Raw genomic sequence first — 21,811 nt, 5'->3', positions numbered from 1 at the left:
TGGGGCCTCATTTACCAAACTGCTGACTCCTTTTTTCTTCATGATTTTCTTGCATCACTGTCATTCCTTTTCTCAAATTTTTCTCTGCCCATCATATTTGATTTTTAAAATCCTTTGTGAGCTCTTCCAGGAATTCTTTTTGGCCCTGAAATCAATTTACATTCTTCTGTGAGGCTTTGGATATATCAGTTTTGAATTTGTTGTCTTCTTCTGAGTAGAAGCCATCCATTCCAATACCTTCACTTTACATCTGAGGAAACCAAGGCTGAGAGAGGTGAAAAATAACTTACCTATGGTCACACAGGTAGGAGACACCCGAGCTGGGATTCAAACTCAGGTCTTCTGACTCTAAATCCCACGATCTTCCTATTGGACCATCATTGAGGAAGGTTTCAGAGGATCCAGCAGAAAGAGAGAGAAGGGGAACATATGAATGGGGGAAGGCTAGGGCTGAGGCTTGGGCGGGGGTGAGAGGAGGATAGGGTCAGCTGCCTGACAGTCTGACTCTTCTCAAGTGAGCCAGCTGCCCAAATCCTTATTGCTCATTCAGGCTCCCCAGATCACTTCACCTCTTCCCCAGCAGTTTCAAAACCGAGCTTATAGTCACAGAAGATAAGAGCGATGACCTTGAGGGAACACCTGCGTTTAAGTCCCACCTCCGATACTTACCAGATGTGTGATCCTGGCTTTGTCTGGCTTCTCTGTGCCCCAGTTTCCTCATTTGTTAAGTGAGGCCTCCAAACTCCCTTCCAATTCTAAATCTATGACCCTATGACCCATCACCCTGACTTCCTAGTTACTCAGCCTCCTCAGCTCCCATGACCTGTGTCTCACCTACCTCAGCCATGTATGCACAGAAAATGATCATGTCTTAGCACTTCCATTGTCTCAACTGAACTTGCCTCAGTTACCAGACCTGCTCCCTGACTTCCATCCCCAATTCTGGGTCCAATGGTCCCAACACTTTCCACTGCGCCACATTGCTTCTTCTGAGACCCTTTGATCATCTTAGCTACTTTCATGTAAGGCTGACTTTGCTGAGACTGTTCAGGGATCCCCATGTTGGGCCTCCTCAGGCTCCGCTTTGAGCATCCCTGGGCCAATGGATTTATACTGCTGGCTCTGGCTGATACTGGAGGCAGGGGACAGGGACGGGGACACCAGAAGAAGACAGAGGCCTGGCCTGGCTATGCTGCATGACATCACATAAGCCCCCTTCCCTCCTTTCTCTTCTCAGGTTGGTCTCTCCAGTGCCTACAGGACTGGCAAGGCTTCTTGTCTCTGGCCATTCCGGGCATGCTTATGATATGTATCGAGTGGTGGGCCTATGAGATTGGGAGCCTCCTCATAGGTGAGACTTTGCCATTCACAGAGCCATTGGAGGGACTAGAGGAGGGACAGGAAAGCTGTCTCCATCCATTTGGAGAGCTACCAGGTGGCAGATAGATTAGCTTTGTTCTGCTTGTCCCCAGAGGGCTGAACAAGGAACAGAGAGTGGAAGGTAGGGAAAGGTAGAGTTAGTCTTGATGTCAGGGAAAACGTCCTCTTAATGAGAGCTGTCCATGAGTAGGATGGGCTTTCTGGGGAAGTATTATAGGATTGCAGGATAATAAGAGCTACTAAGAAGCTGACCCTTTAACATTTGCAAACCACTTCACAAATATTATTTCATTTTATTCTCACAACAACCCTGGGAGGTAGGTGCTGTTATCCCCATTTTACAGATGAAAAAACTGAGGTAGAGGTTAAGTGACTTGCCTAGGGTCACAGCTAGTAAGTGTCTGAGGCTGAATTTGAATTCAGGTCTTCCTGACTCCAGGCCCAGAGCTCTATCCATTAACTGAGGTTTCAGTACCTTTTCTCCTCCCAAGCCCCTCTTCCTGGGGGTGGCTGGCCTGTATCTGGTACATGTGGGGGAAGGCTGGCACCATCTCTGTGTTCTTCAACATTTTGTTTTCTCCTAGGTCTTCTCAGTGTGGTGGACCTGTCTGCCCAGTCCATAATTTATGAGGTGTCAGCTTTTACATACATGGTGAGTGCAAACCTCCTGTCTTTTCTGGGCCTGGCAGGAAGAGGCAAAAGACCTTAAGAATCATCTCTCCCCCTTCACCTTGTAAACTTGCCCAGCCTGGTTCCTGCTAGCTATCCTTGGAGACTTTAGGATCAGAGGACTCAGAGCTGGGAAACCCTTGTAGACTGTTTGGCCTAACCCCTTCATCGACAGAAGAGGAAACTGAGGCCCAGAGAGGGTAAATGGGTTATCCTAGGACACCTGGAGCTTCATTCGCAAGAGGAGGCTTGATTATAAAGTCTTCAATCCTTCTTATCTTTAGAGCAATGTGAATTTGTTTAAAAGATATTTTTATAACTATTTCAAAATAATTGGCTTTTGGGTTTTATTTTGTGATTTAAGAATATTGTTCTGAGAAGGGGCCCATAGGCTCGACCATCCTCCCAAAGGGGTCCAGGCCATTTTAAAAAAGGGCTAAGAATTCTTTCTGCATTTCTTTTCTAGTTTAAATCTCTGCTCAAATTGGTTAAAATATTATCCTATTTGTAATTAAATTTAGTGCATTTACAAAGCTGACGTTGATGGGTATTTATTATCATTTTAAGGCAGAGGTGAATTTTGCCATTAAGGCATGGGATCAGGAACTAGCAGACCATGTAAGCCCCTTCCCTCTCCTTCTCTCTCTCTCTCTCTCTCCCTCCCTCTCTCTCTTTCTCTCTCTCTCTCTCTCTCTCTCTCTCTCTCTCTCTCTCTCTCTGTCTCTCTCTCTGTGTCTCTCTCTCTCTCTGTCTCTCTCTGTCTCTCTCTGTCTCTCTGTCTCTCTCTCTCTCCCTCTCTCTCTCTCTCTCTCTCTCTCTCTCTCTCTCTCTCTCTGTCTCTCTCTGTCTCTCTCTCTCTCTTTCTCCATCTCTCTCCCTCTCTCTCCCTCTCTCCCTTCACTTCTCTCTCTCTCTCTCTCTCTCTCTCTCTCTCTCTGTCTCTCTCTCTCTCTCTCTCTCTTCTCTGTCTCTCTCTCTCTCTCTCTCTCTCTCTCTCTGTCTCTCTCTCTGTCTCTGTCTCTCTCTCTCTGTCTCTCTCTCCCTCCTAGTTTTCTGTCATCCAAATACTTGATAAGCTTGCTATAGGCATTTATGCATTCATGGGGGGGATAAATGTTCAATAGAACAGCATCATGGACAGTTCCCCGGGGGCATTCTATCAGGGACCTCTTTCTAGGTTGACATCAATCACCATTCTTGAAGCTGGTTGTCTACCAACGACTGCCTTCCTAGCTTTTTCCCAGGATCTCTTTTCCCTCCTACAGCTGCACTCACCTTCTCACCTGGCTGCTTTGTTCACATCCTGGGTCTTCTCCTTGCTATTCATTCTTCACCTTAGCTAAAACATGCAGCCTTTCCCAGGGGTAAAAAGCAACCTAAAAACTTCTCCACTGTACAGCAGTTTTGTGTGTCTTCCTAAAGGCACACATGCTCACAGAAACAAATACTTTTGCTTTTGTTTATTTTTATTGATAACTTCTGTTTTAGTATCACCTCCATTTCCAAATATATCACTCCCTTCCCCCAGTCACTGTAACAGAAGAAAAAAGAAAGGGGGAACACATCAGTTGAGCCCAACAGTTTATGCAATGTAATAAGTGCCTCTGCAAAGAAAAGAGGAAGGCCACACAGGCACTTTTGATTTCATCTTCACCTCTCTGATTCCAGTTTCCTCTTGGATTGGGCTCCGCCATCTGTGTCAGAGTGGGGAATGCATTAGGTGCTGGGGACATCCATGCAGCTAAGAAATCTGCTGTTACAGGAGTGCTGTGCACTGGTATGTACATGGGCACTCTCCAGTCCACTCCTAGCCTTTGCCTCTGGACCATGGTTCATTGGGCATAAACCTTGTGTAGACCTAGCCAAGTGTTTCCTAAGAGGACAGGGATTTTCCCCTCTGGATTTCCCCATGTTCCAGGATGGATTTGGGGTTAATGTAATCACTGCTGTAATTTCCCCCAATGACCCAGATCCAATCCCATCACTCTGCTCCCATTTTATAGGGAATTCTTACCTCCCACAAGGGCCCCTTTTGGGGGGAAATCAAAATTTTGTGATTTCATTGGTGTAGAGCCAATCAATAAGTCACTACTCTGTAGCCTCTAGTCTTTCTTAGAGGGTCACCTGAGGCATTGAGAGGCTAAGGGACTGGGCCAAGACCACAAATACATTATGTGTCTGAGGTGAGACTCGAACCTAGTTCTGCCTCTGAAGCTGTGACTCTATCCCCTATGTACCACCATGCTTCTCTGTCAAGGCCCCTGGTGGACAAATTTGTGATGTGAGTCAGATTTATTTTATTTTTTTTTATTTTTTATTTTTTGCTTTTTGATGAGGCGATTGGGGTTAAGTGACTTGCCCAGGGTCACACAGCTAGTAAGTGTTAAGTGTCTGGATTGGAATTCAGGTCCTCCTGACTCCAAGGCCAGAGCTCTATTCACTGTGCCACCTAGCTGCCCCTGAGTCAGGTTTATTTTAGACCACTTCCCCCTTCCCCTCTCCAGGGCACCAGCGTTCCTGAGCTCCTTTGATAATGGAGAGCTGGAAAAGACCTCAGAGGATCATGGCAACCCTTCATTTCCTCCACATGTGAGGAGACTGCAGCCCAGGGAGCTCACAAGGTCATTGGCACCAAGCTAGAAAGGACTTTAGAAACCATCAACTCAAAATCCATTATTCTACAGATAAGGAAACTGAGGTCCGAGTCCATACTATAATACCTGCCCCTCTCCCCCCAAGTGGCAACATGTGCTCTGGACCTTCTCTCTTTTCATCATCAAAATATCCACATCTTATATCCCATTTCCTCAGAGTCCTCCTCCCTTTCCTGACCCTAGTTCATCAGGTGAGGTCATCCAGAGAGATGATGTGTCCTCCCTCCCAGGAAGCATGTTTGCTCGGCAAGAGCCTTCCTCTCAGAGCTGTCACCACAAGCCCCACTGGGATTTTGGGAAGGGGGAGGGAGTGACGGGAGGGAGGCAGCAGGTTTCCTTTGGGGAGGGCAGGAGAGTCTGCACTTCCTGCCTATGGAGCCCACTCTCTCTGGGACTTACCTCCACCTGCTCAGGCTGTCATCTCCAGCATCTTGTCACCCTGAGACCTGTCTTTGCCAACCCCAGAGAAGCAAGGATTGCACTGTGGATGGCACATCATCTGCCTCCACCCGTGTCTGAACTGTCCTTGGAATCTCACACACACACACACACACACACACACACACACAAGCTTCCCCCTCCCCCCCTTCCCACTTTCACCTGAATTTGCCTTGGGTACTAGGTCTGGCAATCATAGCTCCGGGCTCTCCAGAAAACAGTAACTTGATTTACCCAATGCCAGGAGCTTCACTCTCCATGACACACTCTCCTCCCAACAATCCAGAGTTTAGGGAGCATCTGTAGGTACCAGGGGTGCGTCTACTTCCTTTTCACCCTCTGATCCGCATTTATCCAGCACTTCCTCACTGCTAGGTGCCATGCTAGGCACTGTGGGTACAAAGGCAAAAACACGCTCAAGGAATTTATCACCTAATAAGGGATCATAAGATTTATTTCATTTATTTATTTATTTATTTGGTGAAGCAATCAGGGTTAAGTGACTTGCCCAGGGTCACACAGCTAAGTGTCCAGTGCCTGAGGTCAGATTATGAATTCAGGCCCTCCTGACTCTAAGGCCGGAGCTCTATCCACTGTGCCATCTAGCTGCCCCGAGATCGTAAGATTTAAAGCTTAAAGAGATCTCAGAGGTCTACTAAGTCAATCCCTAGACTGAGTGACCTGGGGTAAGTCCCTTAGCTAAGTGAAACTGAAGTTTCCACATCTGTGAAGTGAGGGAGTTGGGCCAGATGGCCTCACAAGGTCCTTGCAGCTCTAGAGCTTTGATCATATGATCCCTCAGTTCAGAGAGGAAGAAAGTGAAGTCCTTGGAGTTCGTGACTCACCCAAGACCCATAAGAAGCTAAGCTGGGTTTCCAGGCCTGATGCTCTGCCCTTTCCAACACAACACACTGCCTGCATTGGGATAGGAGATGCCTGCAGATGAGAGGCACCCTGGCCCAGCGGAAAGACCAGTGGCTCTGTTTCCAAAGACCTGAGTTCAAATCCTTTCTCTGATGCTTAATATCTATGTGATATTAAGTAACTTTTCTCCAGGCCTCAGTCTTACTGTCTGTAAAATGAGGGGACTGAACTAGATGACCTTTGAGGTACCTTCCAAGCTTTATTAATGCAGCCCAAGAGCATGCTATTTTTTTAAGCCACCATGTCATTGACTTTGTAGACCCCCAGGTTTTTTTCAGAGGAATTGCTGTTTAGACACAGCTACTGCCCCCCAGCCCATCTTGTCCTACTCAGTCTATGATCCATTGAGGGTAGAGTGTGTTGGGAACAAAGGAGAGACCCAAGCAGAGTGCTTGAGGGAAATCTGAGGGGGAGAGTAATCATGGAAGGCTTCATGGAGGAGGTGGCATCTTAACTGCCTTTCCCTCCCTTTGGGGGCAAACAGTGCACAGTGAAAATGATTCTGGAAGAGCAGTGGCCCAGTCCCATACACTAAGCCAAGTGTCATTTTTTCCCCCTTTGTGATGGCAAATGCCCTGAAGGAAAGCTAGCCCAAAGAGAAAAATATCCCAGAGACTGTCAGCACTAAAGGGAAGGGGAGGCTGGGGCCTGGTGGGACCACTTCTAATGCTTCTTTTCTTGTCTCTCCTTTTCAGTTGCCCTGTTTTTTGTCATTGGCTCCCTGTTAGGCATCTTCAAGGATGTCCTGGGAAAGATTTTTACCAATGATGAGTAGGTAATCGATATCCCTACACCCCTGAGCGAACACCCTACATGGGTCCCTACTTAGTTCTGGCAGGGCTCCTTGAGGCATCTTCATGTATGCACACTAAAGGTGCATGTCTGGCTGCCTCTCTGTCTCTGACATTTTAAGGTGTGTTGGCTGGTGTCTGGAGTGGGAATGGAGATGTCAATCCACCAAACACTCAGAAAGCCCATATTAAGTGCCAGGCACTGTTAAGTTCTAGGGATACAAATACAGGTGGCATGCATTTATTAAGTGCTTACTACGTGCCAGGTCCTATTAAGTTTTGGGGATATATAGTCAGGTAGTCAAAAGGCATTTCTTAGGCATTTACTGTGTGTCAGATCCTGTCAGGTTTGGGGGATATCAATACAGTCACTCAGTCAGTCAACAAGTATTCATTAAGTACTTACTATGTGCCTGGCAAAGTGAAAAATGCTTGGAATGCAAAGAAAGGCAAAAATACAGCACCTGCCCTCAAGAAGATCACATTCTAATGCGGGAGGACAAAATGGGACAGTCTCCTCTTCAAGAAGATTGTGCTCTACCTAGAGCATATAAAACCTGTCAACCAATGAACAAGCATTTATTAAATATCTTCTATGGGTCAGTGCCTAGGCTGTGCTCAGCCCCGGGGTACAAACAATGAGAGTCTCTGCCTCTCAGCTTCTCTTCTACTAGAGACATGTGTGTTCACACCTAAGTAAGTATAGGACGTCAGAGAAAGGACCTGGATCTGTGATTCCCTCTGTCTCTCTCTGTCCCTCTCTCTTCTCTGTCTCTCTGCCTGCCTGCCTGTCTCTCTCTCTCGTCTCTCTCTTTCTCTATCTCTCTGTCTGTCTGTCTCTCCTCTGTGTCTGTCTGTCTCTCTCTATCTCTCTCTCCTCTGTCTCTGTCTCTCCTGTCTCTCTCTGTCTCTGTCTCCCTGTCTCTCAGATATGTGTGTATATCTCTCATACATATATGCACGTATATATGTACACACACTTATGGGGGCATGTCTCACCTGGATGTCTCAACTTTCTTTCTCTTATCAATGCTTCTCAGTGGGCAGGGCAGGTGTAATCTGGATGCTGAGCACACAGTTTGATAGCCCTCAGCGAATGGTCTTTTCCCATTCCTCTTGCAGAGAAGTCAATGCCCTGGTGAGCTGGATCATGCCTGTCTATATTGTCTATAACCTGTTTGAGTCACTCTGTGTAAGTATATTCCTGAGCTTTGGGCCACCTCCCTTCCTCCTCAAACCATCCCAGGCAGGTGGCCTTTCCTCCTCTCCCCCTCTCTCCTCCTCTTCCCAAGGCCTCCTCTGGGAAGCTTCCAAACCCAACCCCCTCCTCAGCTTTGCTTCTCTCTTGCTGCTCCCCCAAGCCACACAGAGAGAGTGTGTGTACTGAAGGAAAGCCCCCTCTCCCTGACTCCTGAACCTCAAGGGCCAGGGAGGATGGAAGCTTTCTCCCCTGCTCTACCAATAATTCAAAACTAGGGCCAGCTCTCTGCCCAGGGATCCTGGTCAATGGCTGAGGGAAGGATTAACCCAATCAACCTGTGCCAAGTCCCAGCTCTGACACTAGCTAGGCTAAATAAATAATCCCTGTCTCCATTTTCTCTTCTGTAAAATGGGTACAAAACTACCTCTAGCATTGACCTCACAGGTTGGATGTGAGATTTAAGCGAGATATTGTAGGTAGAGCCTTATAATGCCTGCCTATTATTGTCATCAACATTATTATTGTAATTACTTCCCTGGGGCTCATTCTAAGGCTTCATTTGTCCTTTCCTGGGGCAGTGGAAAGCTTCCTGGATTTAGAACCAAGATGCTGTCCAAATTCCAGCTGTTACTTACTACTTGGGTGACCTTAGCTTTTGTGTCCTCACTGTAAGACGACGGGGATGGATTAGATGGTTTCTGAGCTCCATTCTACCATCCGAAGATCGGAGGTCCCCCACACCTCACTGGGCCTCAGTTTCCTCATCTGTAAAATGAGGACTAGATCACCCTTCTACATTGCTAACTTCCCAATCCTTCCCTTTTGTTTCCCCAACAGTGTGTTTGCAGCGCAGTGTTGAGAGGAACCGGCAGGGTCGTTTTTGGGGCTACTGTGAATGCCATAAGCTATTATGGTATTGGTCTCCCACTTGGGGCCGTGTTGGTATTTGTGGTTAAAATTGGAGTCATAGGTATGAGAAATGTCTGATGAAGCAAGTAGGTAAAGGGGTTGGGGGTACCACTGAGTGCCATTTCCCATGAGTTTTTTTTCTTGCAGGCCTCTGGCTGGGGATGCTGGTCTGTGTTATCTTGGCAACCATTACCTTCATCTTCTACACCGCCAGGATTAACTGGAAGCTGGCTGCAGAGCAGGTAATCAGGGGGTGCTTTGATAGAATGTATCATGCTGGGAACACAGTGACATTCATAATAGGCACTCGTATTTGGAAGGGGAAAAGAGAAGCAGACCAGTGACTTACTGCCTCTGTTGCTGGGTGGAGTCTGGCAGAGAGCCCGTGGAGCTCCCAGTCCATTGTAGGTCATTCCAGGGCCAACAGATTCTATCCTCCCCCGTGGATTACCCACCTCCTTTGAAATGGCCTCAAGGACTTTCCAGAAAACTGATCACGGCCTCCAGTCAGTCATGTTCCAAGCTATCTGCTGTATTTCATAGCGAGTACAGATGAATTGCCTCCTTGGGCTATTGGTTTCTTTAGGTGTAAGAAGAGTAGGTTCCATGAGAAAGTATTCCCGGTGTGTTTTGAATGGAGGAAGTATCTAATGTGCAGAATAGGATGATACAACTTATTTTCCCAGACAGGCACAGTGGACCCTGGCATGGATCAGGGAGGGGACATGAAGGTTGGGGAGACGGTCATGGGTTCTTCCCTTGTGAAGAGGGGTGGCTCCCCCCCAATCGGAGGGGAGGGGGAACAAGGATGGCAGCAGAGCCTCATTCCAGCCAATCAGTACATCATGTGACCTCTGGATTAATCTTCCTGAATGCATGGACCTGGTCATGTCACTCTTGGGCTCAAAAATCTTCAGTGGCTCCCCATTGCCTGCTGAGAAGAGTTTAACTTCCTGTTTGACTTTCAAAGTCATGTTATCTATTACCCCACCAGCTTTCTAGCCTTGCCAAATGGGCATCCTTTGATACGCTACAATCCAACCCAACTGCACTGCTTGCATCCCTGAGCCTGTGCTGTGGGTTCTTCCACCTATTAAATTCCTCTCTAGCCTTTAAAACGCAGCTCAGAAGAGGCCTATCTCATCTTCCAGCAAGTTCCCCTGATCCCCACATTCTCCATCAGGCTCAGGTCTCCTGTAGCCACTTTGTACTTTTTCTATGCCCTTCCCCCCAGTAGATTGACCTTGTAATATTCTTTACTAGTTACCTGAGTTTGTGTCTTGTTCTGCCCCTACAGAGTGAGCTCCTTGAAGGTGGGAGTTGCCTCTTGTGTCTTACCTAAAATCACACATCCCCTAGTTCCCAGCAGAGTGGTCTAAGGAGACAAATAACAGTGTTGTTAAGTTAAATTTCATGAGCAATGAAACTAGAAAAGGAAGTCTGGCAGAAGCCAGCTAGCTGCTGAATGCCTGGGCTTCCTTTATCTTCATTTTATTCGACAAACTTTAATTAGCAACAACTTCAATTTCAGTTTCATAGGATCCTTGAATTAAAGCTGGAAAGGGGCTCAGGGAGCACCTAGTCCGACCTCATTTTACAGATGAGGAAACTGAGGTGCAGTAAGATTGAATCACTCCTCCAGGGTCACAGAGCTGGGATACAAGTCCGGCTCTTCTGAGCACAAGTCTGGTGGTCTTCCCACTGACTTCTCTTTCTCCCCTTAAATTCCCACTACGTGCAGGCATTGCAGAAGCCCTTGCAAATAAGCTCCAGTTCCTGCCCTCAGGGAGGCTCATAGTCTAGGAGTCAGTCAGACTGGGTGACCGCTACCTTTCCGGTGCTAGATCCCGGATCCTTAGCATCGGGAGAAGTGACCACATGAGATACGCCGTCTCTGACAAGTTGAAGGAAGGATAGGTACCTGTTAAATAAGGTTTAAGAAGAGCTCTGTCTAAAGGCAGGAGGATGGAAGAAATGACCTCCCAAGGTGACTTCAAGGTTCACATGCTCTGGTTTTTGCTACTTCCTGGACCCTCCTGTCCAATGTGGCTCCCTCAAGGGTCACTGGATAACACAAGAGGAAACCTGAAAGTATCTAAGTGGTTTATTGAGTCTATGAGCTCTGACAAAGATGCAGTGGAGGGTACATGGACAGACAGCTTCAGTCCAACTCATCTTTCCAAACACTAAGCCCTGTCTCACTCCCCTGGCACATGCCCCATCTCTCTGAACATCCTTTCCCCCATCCCTTCTGAGGCCTTATGTATTATTATTAACAGCTGCGTGATCACTGGCCAGTTCCCTAATCTAAGTCTCACAGCTTCACCTAAACAGGGGATAATGATACCTACATAATCTGCCTTATACATTTTAAGACAAGTATTTAAGAAGCTAGCCACACGGACATACTCTTGTGATTGTTATGGGATGGGAAGAGGGGAAGACAGAGGTCACTAGCTGACTAACACTGGTGCAATTTAATCACTAGGCTCAGAAACGTGCCGGCGTTCACCAAGAGTCCCAGAGCGCGAGCCCTGGGCATGGGCTAAAGAAGGTGGCCTTTTCCTCAGGTAACACTCTTACTGCTTCTTATTCTCAAAAAACAGAATGTCAATATGTCTTTAATTTTTGCAAGTCAAACATGCCAAGCCAATTGAGAGTGGCCACTGATCCTTGACTGTGTGCATGCATGTGTGTGTGTGTGTATGCGCGCATACACGTGTGCATATGCATGTGTGCATTTGGGATAGTCAGTGTTTAAAAACAGGCTGATTTTGCATCTCCCCTGCCATTTCTATCAGATTGAATCAACTATGAATCAACCCTTCCTGCTGCACTGCCAGGGTTAGGGTCTCCCTCACCTCTTTCCTTGGACCATATGGGTACAATGGCATCCCTCGACAACAGGTATCAGTGAGTGTTTCAGCGTGCTTGGGCCGAGGGGTGATGAACAGTAGCTTGGTAGAAGATCTTATTGGGTGTGGTCATGTGTTGTCCTAACCAACCACGGGACAGCATCCCAGGCTACAACAGGATTCAGCTGTGCTCTACTTAGGCAGCAGCTAAATACCCAAAGGACATGCATTATTTTATGTCCTACACCATAAGTTCCCAAGGGAGCTTGGATAGCACCAATCATAGCAACACAGACCAATAGGAAATTAATAAGAAGTTTCCATAGCAACACGTATAAAATTAAAAGTGTACATATAGAGAAGCACTAGGACTTAGTGGATACCTGTGGGATGTGGAGTCAGCAAGCCCTGGGCCTGAATCTTGGCCTCTTACTAGGAATGAGACCTTTGGTAAATCTTTTAAACTCTGCGTGCTCTAGTAACTCTCTAGAATTTACCTACTAAGTCAAACGTGGACTATGATCTCCTTGGTAGAGGTAGCTGTTCACAATGATGAAAATGAAGACCTTTCACCTCTTCCAATGTCTTCATGTCAATCCCATTTCAGTGCCGTGTTCAGATATAAATTACTCTTAGTAACAACACCTATTATTTGTGACCTTGGGCAAGTCAATGCACCTCAAGGAGCCTTAGTGTCCTCAACTGTAAAGTGAATGCTGGATTAGGAGGCCTCCATAATCCCTTTTGGCTCTGAATCTATGAAACTCAGAACTTTTCCATTTGTAGACTGCTTTTGCTTTTCAAAGCAAATAATATCCTTTGATGGCCACCTGAAAGTCCCATCTTCCAGGAAAGTCCTCTTTCCATGGTTCGTGAAGATGTGGAGGTGGCTCTGGGTTCTTGACAGCTATGTCAACTAAGTGTAAGCTCCCATGGGTCCTACCCAGGTTGGAAAGCTCTGGAGTAGGGGTGACTGTATCTGTCACCCAATGACCACCACAGCTGAATGCAGAGAAGCTCATGACCCAGAGAGCTGGCCATCAAGGTAGCACATTTTTCAGTTATGATGACTGGCCATCAAAGCACGAAGGAACTAGGATCTTTTCATCGGTTAAAAAAAACAAAGTTAGGTAGCCACACTGAGAAAGCCACAGCTCCTTATAGTTTTCGCGTTCCCCATTTTTCAGATGGGGAGATTGACGCTCAGAGGTGAATCCACTTGCCCAAGGTCCCATAGCTCCTAAACAGAAGAGCTCAGACTCAAACCCTGGTGTTTCGACTCTCAGTTCAATGCCTTTTCCATTTTGCTCTGCTACTTATGACCCTGTTTTTGGGTTGTTCATTTCCCCAGTGGCTACAGGTAGCAATCCTGGAATTATTTTGACGAGGTACTCAAAAACCGAGAGTCAGGCAGACCTCTTACCACCTCTGGAAGCAACATCCACCTTTTCTGCTGCCTACAATGGGCCATCACTAAAGCAGTTGGCTGTCCGCCGGGGAATTTCTCTTCTGGTCTCTATCACTGTGCTGATTCTAGGGGTCATGGTCAGGCTCATGACTACCAAGCAGTAGCAAGATCTGCCCTACTGGAAACCGAGCCATCTTAGAAGAGTGGCCTTGGGACATTCTACAGGAAGATGGGCGATATCCTGAGTTACTGAAAACCTCTTCTTTGTAAATGCTGGTGTCCATTAGTGCTTCATGGGAACCCAAAAAACTTTACTTCTGGCTTGCAGGAGGTTGGGCTTCCAAATAGGTCTGCTGTGGTCAGAGGGAATGTCAAAGTGAAACTGCCTCCATTCCTCAAACTTGAACTGCTCATTTGAAAATACTTACCAAACTGGAACTGAAATCTTGAGAACTCTCAAAGCTATCTCCAAGCACGAATGAGTTCAAATTACAAATATTTTGCTCCAGAACACACTAGTCACCAAGTTAAAGAAACCGTTTCTGCAGGAGATGCTCTGCTGCCTGGGTTCATCTGTAAAGTCTTTTCGTGGCTGTTTACATGCTCCTGGGCCACACTTTGCAGGCCGGGAAGGCCCTGCCACACCACATGGGTGCTCAGGATGCTTTGTTCCATGCAACTATACTCTTGGGGGGGAGGCGAAAGGGGGGCGTCTTGGGAATGCTCTCTTCGGAAATCTCATTCAGAAGTATTCTAATCACACGGTCCGTCAGAAACTCTCTGAAGTCTTTGCCACCATCTCTTTCTCCTCATAGCCATGATGATGTACCAAGAGCAGTGAGGACTTGTCAGTCAGCTGCAGACCACCTTCAGCCACAAGAACCCTATTTCAGGCTTGGCCTAAATGCACTTTGCTTGTTTAAAGTCCTAGCTTTGTCCCACGTCTTGGAATACGAAGGGCACAACGAAAGACTGATACTGTCTTTTAGGGGTATCTTGAGCAGAATCTAGGGCAGCTTAGAGAACATAAAGTCCCCCTTCCCCCTCAAAGCGAGCTTCTAAAGCCCCGAGAAGCAAGGTGATGTGTCCAAGGTTCAGGAGAAAGCTGCCCAGCTTTAGGCCAGCACTGCTGCAGGATTTCCTCCCAGGCTTTAGCGAGACGCACATCCCAACAAGCAGAACAAATGCAAATACAGAGTGCCTCAAAGGTCTTGGGATAGCTTTCAGCTTTGACAGCTGACTTTTGGGACACACTGCACAAATTAAACAATGTCCCCCACGTCCACAGACTTACAGAAAGAGTTTTAAAAGATACTGAGTCTCCTTGCCCTATGACAGAAATATGACTATCATGTCCTACTATACAATGACCAGTTACTTTGCTGAAAATAGAAACACTTGGGTTAGGTGTGTCTCATAAATAAGCCTACAGCTGGGAGACATTTACAGCCAGTTTCCTCATAATCTCAGTGCCTCCAAGGTTCTCAGCTAAGGGGAGAAAAACAAAGATCTTGAGTACTATTTAAAATTCATCTCAATTTTATTAATTATAATAAAGATTTTAAACTAGTAACCAGGCAGCTGTTAAGTTTCACCAAAAAGGCAAACACAACACATAATTTTGATACGCTGAGTCAAAACAGTTTTAAAGCCCTTGTCCAACATCGTTAAGGTAATTGACTAAAAGTCACCATTTAGTTAACCAGTTCTATTCCCTAAAGCAAGCTAATGATTACCTGTAGTACATGAAACTTCACCAGCAGATGATATCTATGCCTGAATAGATTCAGTCCAGCAAAGTGGTCAATGAAGTAAGCCTCTAAGGGAATTTTCATTCCTCCCCTAAGATCACTATTGATTTAAGATTTTAAATTTGAAGATGTATTCAGATGAAGAAAATCTCCTCAATAAAGTCAGTTGACATTTCTTAAGCATGCAAGGGCTTCCATGCAAGGGTGGCTAGTGCCATGGGATCCTGAGTCATGTAGCGTGGCAGTCTTTTACCATCGCACGCCCACACAAGCTTGGTATGTCGGTAGGCGCAGAGTTAGTCCTCCTTGCCACTCTTCCTGAGCCCGGCGTCAAGGTTGATGCTCTTTATCTCCTGACCCCACACTCTCCCTCATGCCTGGGGATTCAGATTTCATCCTCCTGGCTTCTGGAATTCTCTTTCCTCACTGACCGGGCTGGTTATTGATGGTGTCTACTAGAGGTGGGACACTATAACATTAAACACGGCTCTGACTTGGGCTGTCACCCGCCACATGATGTCCTCCAGCCTGAACATTCCTTCTGTTTAAGGCATCAGTTTCAGTAAAATGATTTGGTGTTCCACTTTATTCAAATTCTACACTTTGAATTTCTTTAGAAAGATGGAAATTTGGCCTTAAAACACATTATAAAGCACAAATTGCTTGCATTTGGGCATACATAACTTGAAAATAGAGATTAAACTTGTCTCAGTTTGTCAAACCTCTGTTCACAAATACCAGCGCTAGGGAGCTGGATCTGAGGGAAAGGGGCTTTTTTAATGGCATAAAAAGCAGCTCGACTGAGGATTCCACAAAGCAGGACTGATAAGTAAAAGCTGCCCTCAGTGGTGTCGATGGCCCCTCCTCGGGAGCTGGCAGCCTCACTGAAGGCCTATGCATTAACTCTGGCTGCCAAAAGCCCGGAGTTAGCTATGGCACAGACCGCTCCCAGGTAAAACACAAAATATGACAGGAGACAAATTATGGACAACTGTTCTCTGTGAAGACCTCAACTGTGAAATAAACTTAGTCGTTTACTTTGTAAAGGATACCTGTGTTCACAAACAAGACAACGACTGAGTTCTCTGAGCGTGGCCAAGTTTAAAGCTCCCTGCATTCCTCTGGGCCTCTTTACTGGCTGCAGTTCTAATGCCCTCAAAACCTGAGTGTACCAAATGGGAACTTCTGTGTCCCTCCTCTAACCTGGCATCATGTGGAATTACAAGGCACTTTGCTTCTCTACTGAGGAAGACCAGGCTCCACACAAAAGGGCCAGGAGGGACTCCAAGGGGTGGAGGAACTCTTTCAAAGGCCCTCCCCACACCCTGCCCCCTCTTACATTCCAATGGAGCCTGGGAATGGGGGCGGGGCTGAGAGGGAAGGAGGCCAGGAGCCAAAGAGTCCCACCTAAAGCGTCCCTTTCTCCTTCAAACTCAGCCTGGAATATTTACCTCAAATGGCCCAGTTGCTAGAAGAATTGGAGATGTGACTGAAATGGCAGGTTTTTAGGAGAAAAATAGTAGTCTGCTTTAAGGTAATCATCTTTGCACTTTTATATTAATATTTTTTAACAGGAATCAATTTGTTCATGAATCAAGGAACAAAAGTAGAAATCCAGTAAAGACAACTTGCAAGTTGAACCTCAGCCATCTTTAGCAGTATTGAAACTGTAAAGAGAAAAGAGAGATGAGGGTTAATTTATTGTTTTGAATAAGGAAATAAACTACTAAATTAGTAATCTCAAAACAAGGGTTTATCGATGACATTCCACCACGTAGTGCCTTTCTTAAGAGGATCTAAAAATATTTTTCAAATAAGGCCAAAATGTCTCTAGAAAATGTGTTGGTTTTATGTTTTTCAGTGAAACCCAAGGCTGAGTTTCCTTTCAGCTGTCAGAGGTTAGATCCAATGGGGAAGTGACCCCAGGACCTTTGCCTCTCTGAACCAGTCCATACCAATAACTGAAAAACTGCCCCTGTCCTTCTCAACTGAAACACTTTAAAATGAGAAATTCTTGTTTTTACAATTCAAAACACATGTCTAGGACTAACTAACCCTAATTCGCGCCTTCGAGGCCCAAAGCAGAGCCCTTTTATAATCAAAAAGGCTCAAACAGATCTATTCCAGCTTCTGTACACTTTACATTTCTTGTTCAGAGCACTCTAGCCCGCTCCACCGACTGAAAAGGCCTGAAGTGAAACCCACTAAAGTGTATGCCTAAGCGGGTGAAAATGAACTCCAGAAAAATAATTATGGAAAAATGAGAAACCGCCATAAAGGCAGAAGGGGAAATAGAGTAGAGACAATCTCTGAGCCCAATTCATTTGTTCAAAGTAAGCGACAGGATGAAAAGGGTGAAAAGTTGAACATCCAAGGAGGGAGCAAGGCTGTGAGAAAGCACAAGCCATCAGCCAGCTTCCAGACTAGCCGTTCACAAGTGGCACAGTGGGCGATTTTAATGGAACCACGGCATGTTAACACGGAATGAGACCTTGGAGGAATCATCCAGGCTATGCCCCTCATGGGACAAGGAAGAACACGGAAGCCCAGAAAGTGCAAGGACTCACCCAGAGTCACAAAGCAGGATGGGAACTGAGCTAGGATCAGCACTCAGACCACCGGCTCCCAGGCCAGGACTTTTCCCACTAAACCACTCTGCATCTCTTGTGTGGGAAAGAAATGAGTTGGGCAAACTGAGGCAGGTCCTCTGGAAGAAAACTAGACTGGTGCCAACAGTGCGGCTGCACCGCGAGCAGGCCAGCGTGAAGGCCACAAGAACGTGGGAACCCTACTGCTCCTTTCCTCTAGACTCCTTGTGGACAACAAGTTACCGGTGAGACTGGGACACTGAGTCTGCATGAGGGAGACCCAGGGGGAGAGGACGACAGCTGCTCCTACAGTCACCGAATGAGCCCCTGCAGCCTTCCTAACTGCAGTTTCCCAAATGAACAGATTACCCCAACTGCAGTCAGGATCATAGCACAATTCAAAAGGGGGCAAGAAATTGAGTTGGAATGAAAAATAAGCAGTAATGTCTGTTCCTATGTGTACATCCATCCCCCTAGAAAGGCTAACGGAAGGGTAGCTGAGCACCACTACAGGGCCAGGGCCTCCCTCCAGCCTGCTGCCCCACAGCCCTTCTGATCCCTGGTACCTGGAGGTGCCCAGTGGTATACTAGTGCACGTATTCTTTTTTTGTTTTTCGGTTGGGCAATGGGGGTTAAGTGACTTGCCCAGGGTCACACAGCTAGTGTTATGTATCTGAGGCCAGATTTGAACTCACATCCTCCTGTATCCAGGGCCAGTACTCTATCCACAATGCCACCTAGCTGCCCCCACACATATTCTACATTATCTTTGCAAATTTAATTTTTATTTTCTATGTTGTTTAAAAAAAATAGTCTGTAATTAAGTTGAAAATCTGACTATAAGGGCCAAGCCCCAGTGCAATGAGTCTAGAGCTAAGAGGAGGCCCCTCCCTGCCCAACATGGGTAAAAAGAAACAAGGAATTCCTACCTCTCTTTAACCAATAGTGCTGCCTTTGGCAATCCGCCGTTCCTCACTGTTTATTGGACCAATGAAGTCTGTGAATTACCAGAAAAATCAACAGGGCCTTTCTCCTCAGCACAGCTTGGTATTTCTGAGAAGACCCAAATGATTCAAAATGCAACTTGCATCCCTCACTCCCAAAAAGGTACAGTGGGGTGAGGGAAGTCAAAAGTCTTTCAGAATTATACACATACACACACACACACACAAATAGAAATAGAAATCTATTAAACATTGAGTTATCACTGAGATGGTCATCTTCATGCTCTCCAGCCTTCTCCTCCACCAGTCTGGTCACAGACATGCTTCTCCCTGCTCTGACCCTGCACCGGGTCTGCTTCCCTCCAGCCACCCTTCCCCCCAAGCCCTCGAGGTCACAGAGTAGCACAGACCGGCTGTCCGCTGATGCTTCTGGCACCCGCTACTACAGTCACAAAGAGTGTGATCCAAATCAAGCCTTACTGAGAGAGACAGAGACAGAGAGGCCATGAAAGAGAAAGGATATCCATCCCATCCAGTCACACGCTTGACTAGCTATCTCTCACCAAAGCCACTTGCCAAGCCATGATATGCTCTTCCATGAATTCCTCTGCTAATCCTACTCAGCTGAGAATACAGCTCTCCCCTACTTCAACTGCCGAAATGAAAACTGTTGATGATAGGATCATTACCTGCACAGCCAATCTGGATGCACCTCCCCCCACCACACCCAGCTCAGGACTTCACCACATCACAAAATTAAGGCTATTTACCTGGGCTCTCTCTTCTCTCCCTCTCCTGGTCTCCCATTCCCCTAACACTATATTTAATAGCTCCTTCCCTCCAATTTGTGATGGTGGGGGGCTCTTTCTGCCAAAGCCAGTTCCTCTCATCTCTGTTAGCAGACCACCCAAGCTGGTGCCCTCCTTTCTTTCCAGTCTTCAGATCAGTATCTCTCTCCTGGCTCCCCCTCCCACATCCCCCTCCCTGCCCCACCTCACTGCCTACAAACATGCCTCGGTCCCTCCCATCCTTAGCCCTCACTACAACAAAGTCTCCAGCTCTTGCTGTCACATGAGTCTAGAGCTGTTTACAATCAGTGACTTGACTTCCTCTCCTTTTGCTCTCTTCTAAACCCTCTGCAGTCTGGCTTCCAAGCTCATCTCTCTCTGGCTTACTAGAACTGCTCTCTCCTGAGTTACCACCTTGCCAACATTTCTCCTCTGATACTGCTACCACCCTGTATCAGCCCTCGTCACCTCACATCTGGGCTCTCTAATGGTCTCCTTGATCCTAACCATCTTCTCCCCAGCTGCCAAAGCAATTTTCCTAAAGTGTGGGTCTGACCATGTCATTGTCCCCCTCCTTCCCACTCAGACTGCAGCTGTTCTGGTCAAATATCAATGTCTCCATCTGGCATTTAAAGCTCTTCACAACCTGGCCCTTTCCTATCTTCCTAGCATCCGAATTCCTTCAAGACTCAGCTCACGTGCCTCTGTGTGCAGCTACTTCTGCCTTCCCTTCTAAGATCCTTCTGGATCTACTCCATCTATCCTGTATAAACCAATCACCTAGCACATAATCAGAAGCGCCTAATAAATGTCTGTTAATTGACTAATGCAGTTTATCCTTAGAGCCTCAACTTGACTTAGATTTCAATCCACATAAGAGCAAAAGGCTCAGAATGCCAACCTCTGCCCATTTTTTTAAAGCTCTAAAAGTTTTAATATGCTTACAATAAGAAAACATGAGATATAGACCAAAAAGCCACCCTGAAAAAGTAGAAAAATAAGAGATTCACCAGTCATTTAAAGGAAAAAATGAGACTTCAACTATCATTTTATAACAAGGAAAGAATACTCACTTTTACAGTTATAGCGACTAGGATACCCAGAAAAGCCAGAAAGAAGAGACCAATTCTGACTTTGTTGAAGCGTTTCAAGAGGAAGAAGCTTGCCCAGTCTACCTTGGACTGGCTATTTGGTGGGTATCTGAGCTTGTTGGCTCCTTCCATCTTTAACTTCTTTATTAGGCATGATCGGCGATGGGAGAAGGTGTCAAAACTGTGTTTTCCGTGATATGCACCCATCCCACTATTACCTAGAATCCAAGGAAAAAAACAACCATGAGTTAACAAGCATTTCTTGAACATCCACAGTGTGCAAAATCCAGTCCTGAGCACAATACACAAGACAGGGATATGACCCCTGCCTTCGAGGAGCTTAGAGTATGACTGAATTGAGTTGCAATGAGGCAACTTGCAGAGAAATTCTTATGTTTAAAATGGGGATAAATTCAAATCTTTTCTGCCTACTTCACAAGACTGCATTAAGGATTAACTGAGATAGTCTGTGAGAGAGTTGAAATATGAAAACAAATGGCAAGTGGAATGATCATTATTATAGAAATGGCAGTGAAATGAGATGTTTTTTCTCAAGGGCTCGGAGGAAACTGTACTCATGGAGTCCTTAATTCACAGCTAACAGAAAGTCTGGCTTGGAAGCTGTTTTCTGTAGAATTATGGTAGATCCATGTTACTCCAATTGGAGGTCATGTTTCAACTATGACGAAATTCCCAGGAGGTGGTTGGAAACCAGAGTGGCAGGGCCTAAGAACTGACAAATGACAGTTGGAAGATGGACACTATTCAATTTATTTTTTTTTCCAATTTTTTAATTGTTATTTAAAGTTCTGAGTTCCAAATTCTACCCCTTCCTCAGACAGTAAGCTATCAGATGAAGATTACACACGTGCAATTATGTAAAACATTTCCACATTAGTCATTTTGTACAAGAAGACTTGAATAAAAGAAAAAAAATGAAAGAAAGTGAAAATAGCCTGCTTCAGTCTGCATTCAATCACCACCAGTTCCTTCTCTGGAGGTAGATAGTATGCTTCCTCATTAGTCCTTTGGAATTGTCCTGGATCACTGTACTGCTGAGAAAAGCTAAGTCATTCACAATTCTTTGTCAAACAATATTGCTGTTACTGTGCACAACATTCTCCTGGTTCTGTTCACTTCACTATGTATCAGCACATGTAAGTTTTTCCAGGTTTTTCTGAAGTCAGCCTGCTTGTCATTTCTTATAGCACAATAATATTCCATTACAATCATACACTACAGCTTGCGTAGCCATTCCCCAACTGATGGGCATCCCTTTGATTTCTAATTTTGAGCTACCACAAAAAAACCTGCTATAAATATTTTTTGGGTCCTTTTCCCTTTTTTGGGATATCTTTGGAATATAAACCTAGCAATGGTATTGCTGAGTCAAAGGGTATACACAGTTTTGTAGCCCTTT

At 46.0% G+C, this 21,811-nt stretch overlaps 2 protein-coding genes across 6 annotated transcripts in view; one reads left to right on the top strand and one right to left on the bottom strand.

Annotated features, from left to right (window-relative positions):
• SLC47A2 (solute carrier family 47 member 2) overlaps positions 1-21,811 on the top strand; it is a 41,523-nt gene that overhangs the window by 16,965 nt on the left and 2,747 nt on the right. The window contains exons 9-16 of the mRNA XM_078154751.1: positions 1,238-1,351; positions 1,965-2,032; positions 3,718-3,826; positions 6,761-6,836; positions 7,979-8,048; positions 8,895-9,027; positions 9,114-9,208; positions 11,455-11,536. Coding sequence (XP_078010877.1) covers positions 1,238-1,351; positions 1,965-2,032; positions 3,718-3,826; positions 6,761-6,836; positions 7,979-8,048; positions 8,895-9,027; positions 9,114-9,208; positions 11,455-11,536 — 747 coding nt within the window. The remainder of the gene's footprint in view (positions 1-1,237; positions 1,352-1,964; positions 2,033-3,717; positions 3,827-6,760; positions 6,837-7,978; positions 8,049-8,894; positions 9,028-9,113; positions 9,209-11,454; positions 11,537-21,811) is intronic.
• The window catches only part of ALDH3A2 (aldehyde dehydrogenase 3 family member A2), a 50,569-nt gene continuing 43,508 nt past the window's right edge, over positions 14,751-21,811 (bottom strand). For 3 of the 5 annotated variants that reach the window (XM_021006930.2, XM_021006934.2, XM_021006932.2), the window contains 3 exons: positions 20,374-20,609; positions 18,498-18,621; positions 14,751-16,647 (listed from right to left, as the gene is read on the bottom strand). In XM_021006930.2, coding sequence (XP_020862589.1) covers positions 18,541-18,621; positions 20,374-20,609 — 317 coding nt within the window. In that variant the 3' untranslated portion in view covers positions 14,751-16,647; positions 18,498-18,540. The remainder of the gene's footprint in view (positions 16,648-18,497; positions 18,622-20,373; positions 20,610-21,811) is intronic. The other 2 variants (XR_002328281.2, XM_021006931.2) reach the window with 2 other exon arrangements.

Source organism: Phascolarctos cinereus, unplaced genomic scaffold, assembly GCF_003287225.1.
Source record: "Phascolarctos cinereus isolate Bilbo 61053 unplaced genomic scaffold, phaCin_HiC Scaffold_5;HRSCAF=322, whole genome shotgun sequence".
NCBI classification, from domain to species: Eukaryota; Metazoa; Chordata; class Mammalia; order Diprotodontia; family Phascolarctidae; genus Phascolarctos; species Phascolarctos cinereus.
This window is presented reverse-complemented; position numbering and strand designations above follow the sequence as displayed.